Below are 9,880 nucleotides of genomic sequence, written 5' to 3'. Positions count from 1 at the left end.
CCCAACTTCCCTTCGGTAGTTCAGACACATGTTGCAGCATGAATAGCACAAAAGTGTTACACAGTGATGATTACATCCAAATAAGGCAAAAGTTGTGGAAAGATGGAAGGTTCATCAAGTGATGAAAAATTCTTAGACACGAGGCGTCGCGGGGGCCAACGTTTCGAAAAGCGCTCTTGTCTTGTTCAAGGCGGTAACCTCAACTTCTTCAAGGTTGCAACTGTTGCAACCTTGAATAAGTTGAGGTTGCCGCCTTGAACAAGACAAGAGCGCTTTTCGAAACGTTGGCCCCCGCAACGCCTCGTGTCGAAAAATTTTTCATCTCGTGTATATGTACAGGGTCAGAGAACGTCGACTGTCCTCTCCGTCTTACTAAAAGCATGCTTAGAAATGTGACTCGATCTCGAAAATTTCTAACAAAGGTTCGAATCTATCCCGAAATGTTCCGAGTAGTTCTCCTCGTGAGACCTCCGTTCGTTACCTCCGCAAATTTGATCCTCAAGGCCGGGTTGTTGTAGAGATCCTTGAACGCTGCCGCGCTGCGTGATGACTGGTCGCCCAAGAGAAAGTGCACGGCACACGTTAGGTATCCCGTATTACGGCTGATGAGATCTTCGACGAAAAACCACCTCTCCTCGTCTACACCGTCCGTAGATACCCGGACGCGCAACTTGGTGACGCACTTGTTCCCGCGGAACAGGTCGCCAACTATCTGGAGGAAGTCATCGTTTTCGGTCGGGTCCCAGGACGCGAAATATATCTCGGATAGGGTCTCACTGGCGAAGATTTCTTCAACCACGAACCACAAGTTGTCATCACCTAGACGAATCCCGCTCAGTCGCAGTGCTCGAAGACTCGTGTTCCGGGAAATCACGTCGAGAAGTACGCTGTGAGGAGGCTCTGCCGCTTTAAGTGTAAGGTCGAGATCAGGCCGGTTGGAACCGATGAGCGCGAGTTCGCTTAGCGTGAAAGCACTTCTCAGGCACTTGCTCAGCTTGTTAAACGTGGGGATGTCAGAGAGGACTTCCTGTGTCAACAGGAGCTTCAGCGTAGACACCTTGTACCAGGTGCAAGCCATGTGTACCGTGTCCCCGAACGCCTTCGGACTCGCACAGTCGACAGAGCTGATCGCCATCTTACGCAATGCTTCCGGAAACTCCCTAAGCTCAGCTAGCGCGGAACGGTCGACGAGGAAGATATCTTCCAGGCGCACTCGACTGCTCATTCCGGTCTGCCGGATAGTTCGGCAAACTTGCACAAGATTGGCCCCCGCCACGTGCCTCAGCGAGATTATCTGGAGAGATTCCACGGTGACGGCTACGTTTAACAGTGCCTGCAGGTTGTCCGGTTCGAGTCCCGCGAAACTGAGGGCTAAAAATGATAGCTCCACACGCGCAGTGCGGTCGAACGCCTGAAGCCAGGGACACGTTGACTTCGTGAGGACTGGGTCGTCCGGTTGTTCGTCGCGAGTAGCTTTACAGGCTCGTCGGCCTTCTGGCAACGACTTCGGTATGCACCACCTGCAGCCGCTGATGTCCAGGCTTCGAAGGCGTCCTTTCTTCCGAGAAACTAGATGGGCGAACAGAGCCGCGCACTCGGCGTTCAGCAGGAAGCCCGTGAGTCGGAGCTGTTCGAGTTCGCCGCGAATGACGAGCGCTCCGACGATTCGCCTCAGATCCCTGCATGTGCTGTCGGAATCCGAACGCACACCTTGCATGCTCAGCGAGGTCAGCTGCACGCTAGTGGCCAGAAAGCGGCAGAACATGGGTACCCCGTTCGACATGTACGATTGGACGATGCTGACGTGTACGGACAGATTTTCGACGGTATCATTGCGCATGAGTTCGCCTATTAGGCGCTTCCCGCCTTCCTCGTCCAATACGATTCCGGACATCGAGAGAGTGACCAGGCACATGGTGTCCACGAGGAGCTGACATATAGCGTCTAGCAGGGCCGGTGGCGCCGTACCACGGCCGAGGACGACCAGCTCTCGCAAGTTGGTCATCGTGGAGATGGCTTCGAAAAGGTCTTCTCGGACGCTCCTGTGCAGAGAAATGTGGCCAATTGAGGTTAAGCTGATCAGAAAATCGAAGAGGTTTGCATAAAAAAATCCTTTGTGAAAGAAACGTAAGATTTTTCAAGCAACCAGCCTGCAACAGACACTTGAAAGACCCACGGCTTCCCGTGAATTACCTCGACCATGAATCACCAGCTGGCTCAGTCGCCTACTTTGATAAGCACCGGCCACTGCAGGAAATTAAAGGGACATTTCAACACTTACAGTTATTGTGAAACAACCTCACTGTTGAATGCTTTCTTCATGCTTGCCAGTATAGGACACTTATCATTATAAGTGTTGCAGGGCCCCTTAAACAAGATTAGGAAATACGATTGTGAACAACGTGACAGCGGTTATCTCTGCTAGCTTGTACACGAAGTAGTGCTCGCTGTCGCCACCCTGTCATGAGAGTAAGAAATCGTTTCCTAAATCGGTGACCTATTTCCCTCCGCTCCGTGCTGCTGAACGATACCATTAGAAGATATGCCACTGGAAACAACGGTCCCCTGACGAAACCAGACTTCATTAGGACAACTCTTTTTAACGTTTGTTACGCCAAAAACAAGTCCTCTCCAACAAATCTTCGCTTAAGCCTATGTTAACCCCTCTTCGAGCACAGCCAAACATTAGAATACGTCATAGCTGTCCACAGTTGACTCGTTTTCACCGCTATTGTATCAACGAAAAGCTGGAGGCTCGTTAACTCGAACTCGAAGGGGTCTATAAAATTGTTGTAATTAAGCGGACTTCGAATTAGCACGCACAAGCTAGAATGAACGCAGATGGCGCCACACGGCACAGGCCGAACCCAGAAAAGCCGTCTCTGGATTCGTTATCACGAATTATGCGCTGCTACACGTTTATTTAGGTCTGATTTGGTTTTGGTCTGGTTTGATTTTTCAACACATTGTGACCACTCCTGCCAGACTTCTGCGAGGAACGATGAAAACCAGGGGCTCCCAGTTCGAATTATCTATTGTGGATACGGGCGCCTTCGAATTATCGGGAGTTCTCGCCCATAAAAATAGAGAGGATTGTCCGAGACCAGGGCGTCATTTGTAATTAACTGTAAGTTCTAATTCACCGCGTTCGAATAAACTAGCTTTTACTGTACTGCCTTTCATACATAAGGTGCAATTGCCTGGAAGCTACCGACACTCCCCTGAGTAGATGTGTTCGCACCGAGAAATAGTTCCAAGAAGTTTACCACTACTGTGGACCGAATTAAGTTGTTTCACTCACTCACTCACTCGTAATGTGACTTTCTTCTTCAGACTCAGTAACAAGTGAACATGCTTTCCGCTTTAGAAATAAACAAACGCTGATATTTATACGGTTGTGAGTAGGCTGTTCTCGAACCTTTCGAGTCTTTTCGTATCGTGTCCTGCGAGATTAGTTCCGGTACCGCGCCGAGGTAGCTAATTGCGGAGGCCATGCTTCAAACGACAAAATGCAAGCGCGAGACGCTCGCAATTGCAAATTTTATTGACTGAACTTCTTGCACAGCTTCTACAGCGATGCACCTGGTGTATGAAACGAAGCATAAGTCGAAGTGAAAGGCGGGCGAGTTCGAACCTATCCATCGTTGGGTAGCGCACAAGCGAACATGTAAACATACGTACACCAATGATGATGATTGTACAGGGGTGAAGAAGACGAAGGACGAATGCTGTGAATATCGTGCTCACAATATGAATTTTTCAAATAAAATCTTTCCGTTGTTAGACCAGCGCTGGTCCCGCCTTCTTCCTTCGTGTCTTGTTCGTTTGTCGGCTACCCAACGATGCAGTATAGGTCATCGGCTCTTAGACCACAGCAGAACGTTACAATGAATCTGAATCATGCACAACTGCCTCGTTTTGATGGCTGTCGTAGTATCACCGCAAAGCTGAAAAACTACCCAAACGAAGCAAGACTGATAGTTGGGCTAGTTGGTGATACATTATGGGCGGTAACAGCGCACACACTCACGGGACGGATAGAAGGGAACACAAGCCTGCTGGCCCACGAAGCCTGCTGGCCCACGAATAAAGTACTGACGAAGTACGCATTCGTACTCACCTGTAATCGCCGAATAGACTGCCCAGTGTCAACGCCCGTAGACTCGAGTTTTTCTCAAGCGCCGAGACGACGCACTCCCGGTACTCGCCGAGTCCACTGCTTTCGATGAGGATGTCGTCCAAGTGTAGGCTCTCGACGCAGCTGTGCTGCACCAGCAGGACGTGAAAGAGTATCCGCGCGTCGCTACTTCGCGTTCGCTGCACGCAGCCGCCCCTGCCCCTGTAGACGACCCGTACCAGGGACAGCTTTCCGGGACAGCGTAGTTCTCGCAACTGCAAGCCGACGTGCCATAGGATGTAATTCCAACGGGATAGATAATCGAAGACGTGACAGATGGACGTCGGAACGCTGCGGTCGGTCTCCTCACCGCTACCTTTCGCACTGCAAGGAACTTTCAGGCTCAGTCCCGGAATGCGTTGGTTGAGTTCTTCGGAACCCAGCACTTCAGATCCGATGCGTATCTTCTCATTCATGACTTGTTGGTCGGGTCGTAGGTGTTTGTTCAACAAGGTCCCATCCGCAACTCATAGAAACGACGTCCTAGTAAAGAACCGGGCCGCACCTTTTCCCATTGTTTCCTCGCTTTGGTCATTTCAGCTTTGGGAAGCGGATACCAGCATACTTCCTTCCGGGACTTGACGTCACGAGAAATATGGAGCTCTGGCCGACAGTTTGACTTGCACGTAATAGTTGCAGCTCTGGGAAATCGGGCGGGATTCGTCCTCAGTTTCTTATCGTCGTAGACTCAAAAGCGGCAGATTGTTAGTGGCGGATTATCACTGCCATGAATTCAACTGACTCAACGCCAGACAACTTTTCTCGCGCATGCGTCTACACGTTTCAGTCGCCATATGCCTTCATTGCTATTGAAGAGTGCCTTACCCGTAAGTTGTGCGCAATTTAAAAGTATTACGTGTCGCACATGCTATCTTAGCTTCGCAAGAACACTTGTATCTGAATACACGGTCGCACAAATAAGCGTTATAGTGCGTATTATCTCTAAGCAAACAGCGAAGCAGACTGCGATCGCGCGAGTGTGCTCTCTGCGCATAATGTTCGAAGTATTGTAAGTTCTCCCCTGTATTAGTTGCTACCATTGCAGAGGGCCAACACTCGCGCGATATTATCAAAGAATTGCAAGGGTGTACAATGCTCACACATTGGAAAGCCACATCATTTCTTTTTAGAACGACAGCTATGAGCAATTCCTCTTCGTAACCGCGTCACGTCGCTGCAAATCTGGCGTCTAAAGGCGATGTCGGCTGTTATGTAGCATTTGAGTACAAATTACGCCGATAGGACATGAACGGCACACGCTCTAGAGAAAACTACGCCCAATATTAGCCCTAAATTTCCGTGTTTCAATCCATAAGTACTGCACTATGTTCACACTACGAGGTGGTGTGATGTGACGTCATTGAAGGCCTTCCACGAAGCTGCTACGCGCAGCTTTTTTGACACATCGCTCATTGGCGATCTAAAATTGTTGACGAGTGACTCAGCAAATTCAACCACCCTAGCTGTTACAGGACTGTCAATACCATTCTGAAAACGGCAATGTCCTCATGTCAAAAATTCGCCGCAGTTAATAAAATGCTCAAATCTTCATCCACCATGAAAGCGGAGTGCCCAAAGAACCAGCACAAGCCTACGACTATTTCCATGGAGAATGCGCGACTGTAGTACCGAAGTTCACTCCAACAATGCTTGTTTGGAAGCATCACAGAGCATGCGAACGACTCGTAAAAGTTATACGAATGCTCGCGTCTTTCAAGGGCGACTCAGGTGCACCCGTAAAGCTGCGTACCGCCTGGTTTGTACTCAATATAAAATCTCCCGGAAGCACGTAGATTTTGAGAACGCAGTTTATTTCGAAGATTTTGTTAAAATGTGAGGCATCGCCAAACATAAAAAAGTTCTTTCGAGTCCAAGAACAATGTAAAAGCAGTAATGGTGATGAATATGAGCACAGAATTTAGAACTAAGATGCACCTATGAACATAACATGCAATACTAATGGCAAATTTGTGCCGCATCTTGTGGTAACGAAACAGGTTTACAAAATAACCTAATCCTCACGTTTCGTTTCTTTTTGCCTCAATGACTACGTCAGTGCACACAACGGACCGCTTAAAAACAGCGCCGATAGACTGATAGCTGACCGAGTGCGCAATGGTCACTGATAAAACGATATGTATGATATCAGAGAACATTGTTGTCCTCTTCGTCTTATTAAGCTTGCTAAAAGATGTGGCTCCCCCCGAAACTTCCCACGGACGGGTCTAGACTCCACAACTTCTTCGAAAGTGGTTCGTGGTTTCGTCGTCATTTACGAGTTCCTCGACTCTCTTCATGAGGGCGTTAGTACCGAAGACGACAGCGAGGGCAGCGTCGCAGCGCGGCGAGTAGTCCTTGCCCACGAAATAGTGAGACGCGCACGTCAGGAGTCCCATGTTGCGGCCGATTACGTTTTCGATTACGAGCCAGTCGTCCCTTGCGCAGTCCGTAGATTCCAGGAGACGCACGTAAGAGATGGTCTGATTTCGGTGGAATATGGGGGCGAGCAGTTTAAGAAACATGTCGTTTTCGGCGGGGTCACAGGATACGAAGGCGAGCTCGCACAAGCTCTTGCTGGCGACTACTCCAGCAACGAAGAAACGTAGGTCCTCCCTGCCCATACGAAGCCCGTTTAGGCGCAGTGCTTGGATTGTCGTGTTCTTGAAGATCATATCGAGGAGTAAGCTGTAAGGGTGACCTGCCAATCGAGGACTACGGCTCAGATCCGGATCGTCACATCCGTTCAGCGACAGCGCCCTCAGTGAGTTGTTGGTGTTCAAGCATTTGCACAGTGCGCGAAACGTATATCCATTCAGAAGGATGCTCTGCGCCAAGCTGAGGGTGAGAATGGTGACCCGATGCCAGCAGCACGCCAGGCGGACCGCGTTTTCAAACGCCCTCGGAGTCTGCTCGGGGAAAAACCTGACTGCTACCTTAGACAACGCTTCCGGATAGTCCACAAGATCATATAGTCCGGAAGAGTCGATGAGGTAGGTACCTTCAATAGAGACTCGTCCGCTCATTCCAGTCTCCCGGATCGCTCGGCAAACTGTCTTCAGTTTGTCCAGTGGCACGCCTCTTAACGAGATGGTTTTGAGAGGTTCCACGCTAAGGGCGGCTTTGAGTAGAAGCCGCAGGTCTTCCGGCTCGAGTCCCTCAAAGCTCAAGGCCATAAACGAGAGTTGCACTCGCGTAGTGGGGTCGAACGCCTGAATCCAGCGACAGCTGCGGTGCGCGATCGTGGGTCGACCCAATTGTTCGTCCTCACTAGGTTCAGCGTCGCGCGTTCGTTGTAACCGTGACTTCGGTCTCCAGCGGCAGCCGCCTATGTCCAAACTCTTGAGGCACACTTTTTTTCCGTACACGAGGGCAGCGAACAGGCACGCGCAATGAGCGCCTAACAGGAAGCCTGTTAGTCGGAGCTTCTGCAGGTTGCCGCGAATTCGGAACGGCGCAACGATACACTTGATGTGTTGGAACGTGCTTACGGGATCCGTGTCCGCACCTTCCACGCTCAGCGAAGCCAGTTGAGTGCTGTTGGCCAGAAAGTGGGAGAACCTTGGAATTCCGTTCTGCATATACGAATGCATGACGCTGACGTGCAGAGACAGGTTCTGTACGGTATTGTTGCGTTGGAGCGCTGCGATCAGGCGAGTCGCGCTTCCGTCGTCGTAAACGAGTCGAGGAATCGTCAGAGTGGCGAGACACGTGGTGTCCACGAGAATCTTACAAACCGCGTCAAGAACGACCAATGGCCCTGCGGCGCTGCCTAATACGGCCAGCTCGCACAGGTTCGTCATGGTGGCAATCGCTTCGAACAGTTCTTCTCGGATGCTCCTGCGTGAAAAAAAGAAAAATTCTGGCTGATTGAGAGTGAACACAATTTTGAAATCGAATTCTTCGAGAAAGAAATAATACATCTTTTAAGTAGCTTGAAACATACTAGAGGTGTGCGCATGCGTGTCCCCCACACTACGGGCAAGTCAACTGCTGCTATCCGAATTCGCCCCGACTATTTCTTCGAAGTGATAGCAATTTATCAAAGTTGGTCGTCGTGTAGTGTCACTTCGGGCTGTGGGCACATCTGCATTCGCTTTGTCAGCAGTTTGTGCGACTAAGGTTTTGGCGTTTCAGTACGCCAACAAGCCCCAATTCCTGACTAATCAATTTCCACCCTCATCGTAATTTATGGCGTAAAGCATACAAATCCAGTACTGACAAATTACGTGCCCAAAATAGCAATTCAGTCGATCACGATGCAGTCTTTCGCAAAGAAATTCAGAGGCCGACGCCGCACTGACACCACACGTGGTGTATTTTTCACTGGGAGCAAAGCATACCAAGTCAGCGTCATATATTGCCAATGTGAAAGGAAGCACGCAGCTGTCGTAAAGAATGATAACTTTGGTGGTTTTCAGTCTCAAAAGCACGGGGTGTGATTACAAAAACGTCGTAGTGGGGTGCTCGGCAAATGTCGACCACTGTGAGGTACTTTGGCGTGCACCTAAATACATACATGGTCCCCTAGTATATTTTTCATCTAAATGCGGCCGCCACGGGCGGGATTCGTTGCATCAACCTTCGGGTCAGCAGTCGACGCTGTAACCATTAGACCGCCGGGGCGGGTGGAAGCTGCCACAGCGCAGCAGCTGCAAGCTGCCCCCGCGACAAGACGTTCGATAACTCTACGAATTTCCGACTGGAACCATGCTCACCTGTACTCGCTGAAGAGGCTCCCGAGAATCAAGGTCCGTAGGCTCGTGTTTTCCCGAAACGTCGAGACGACGCACTCCCGGAACTCGCCGAGTCCACTACCTTCCACGAGGGCGTCGTCCACGTGTAGGCTCTCGACGCATCTGTGCTGCACCAGGAGGACGCGAATGAGAATCCGGGCGTGATGGCTCCGTTCTTGTAGCATGCAGCCGCCCTGGCCCCTGTAGGCGACCCGCACCAGGGAGAGCTTTCCGGGACCGCGGAGTTCTCGCAACTGCAAGCCGACGTGCCCCAGGACGCAATTCCAACGGGACAGATTCTGGAAGATGTGACAGATGGACGTCGAAATGCTGAAACCGTCTTCGCCACTAACACCACACTTCGCGCTGCAAGGAACCTTCAGTCTCAGCCCCGGAAAGCGTCGGTTGATTTCTTCGGAATCCATTTCTTCCGTTCCGATGCGTACCTTCTGGGTCATGTCGTTGTCGGAACGTAATAGGCAGCCGTTGTAGTAAAAAGGGCCCTCCACCGCTTGGTGACGGAGTTTAGCGACAGAAACCAGACCACACCATTTCGCAGTGCTTAGCTTGCATGCGTACACTTTACCTGTCTGGAATCGGAGACCAATGTACCCTTTCCCACGTCTTTACGTCACATCAGATACACTGCTACAGCCGATCGTTGTCACACTCAATCGCTGCAGTTTTGAGCAACCGCGCTGGACTGTTCCTGAAACTTTTATCATCCTAGACGAAAAACTTGTCTTTAGCTCCGGATTGTCGCAAGAACGAATCTAAGGAACTCGACACCAGAGATGGCATTTTTCTTCTTGTTTTTCATGCTTCTGCACGCTAGGTACGTTACGGATCTTGCTTACTCTAAAGAATCTTGTCCTTATAATGTGCAATTTAAAGGTAGAACATATCTTACACACTGTTCATCGTGACAATTTAGTTAATCGTTGTTTTTACGGCATGGGTTAGAAATAGG

General features: G+C 50.2%; 2 protein-coding genes across 6 annotated transcripts in view; both read right to left on the bottom strand.

Moving 5' to 3' along the window:
• Positions 1-303: 303 nt before the first annotated feature.
• The window catches only part of LOC119400278 (uncharacterized), a 132,934-nt gene continuing 123,357 nt past the window's right edge, over positions 304-9,880 (bottom strand). For 2 of the 5 annotated variants that reach the window (XM_049418022.1, XM_049418023.1), the window contains exons 2-3: positions 4,121-4,493; positions 304-2,042 (exon numbers count right to left, since the gene is read on the bottom strand). In XM_049418022.1, the coding sequence (XP_049273979.1) occupies positions 431-2,042; positions 4,121-4,493 (1,985 nt within the window). In that variant the 3' untranslated portion in view covers positions 304-430. Of the gene's footprint in view, positions 2,043-4,120; positions 4,631-9,880 lie in introns of those variants that run through there. The other 3 variants (XM_037667299.2, XM_049418019.1, XM_049418018.1) reach the window with 3 other exon arrangements.
• On the bottom strand, positions 5,960-9,807 carry LOC125759381 (uncharacterized). Its single transcript, XM_049418017.1, has 2 exons — positions 8,893-9,807; positions 5,960-8,014 (listed from the first exon to the last, which is right to left on the bottom strand). Exons 1-2 carry the CDS (start codon positions 9,366-9,368, stop codon positions 6,403-6,405), a joined length of 2,088 nt encoding a protein of 695 aa, XP_049273974.1. The 5' UTR covers positions 9,369-9,807; the 3' UTR covers positions 5,960-6,402.

Source organism: Rhipicephalus sanguineus, chromosome 7, assembly GCF_013339695.2.
Source record: "Rhipicephalus sanguineus isolate Rsan-2018 chromosome 7, BIME_Rsan_1.4, whole genome shotgun sequence".
NCBI lineage: Eukaryota > Metazoa > Arthropoda > Arachnida > Ixodida > Ixodidae > Rhipicephalus > Rhipicephalus sanguineus.
The sequence above is the reverse complement of the archived record's forward strand: the minus strand, read 5'-3'. Positions and strand labels throughout refer to the sequence as shown.

Excerpts from the sequence above, each read along its gene's own strand:
- LOC125759381 (XM_049418017.1), bottom strand. The coding sequence starts at position 9,368 with ATGACCCAGAAGGTACGCATCGGAACGGAAGAAATGGATTCCGAAGAA. Across the intron at positions 8,015-8,892 it reads AGCCTCTTCAGCGAGTACAG|GAGCATCCGAGAAGAACTGT; the intron begins GTGAGCATGGTT and ends TTTTTCACGCAG.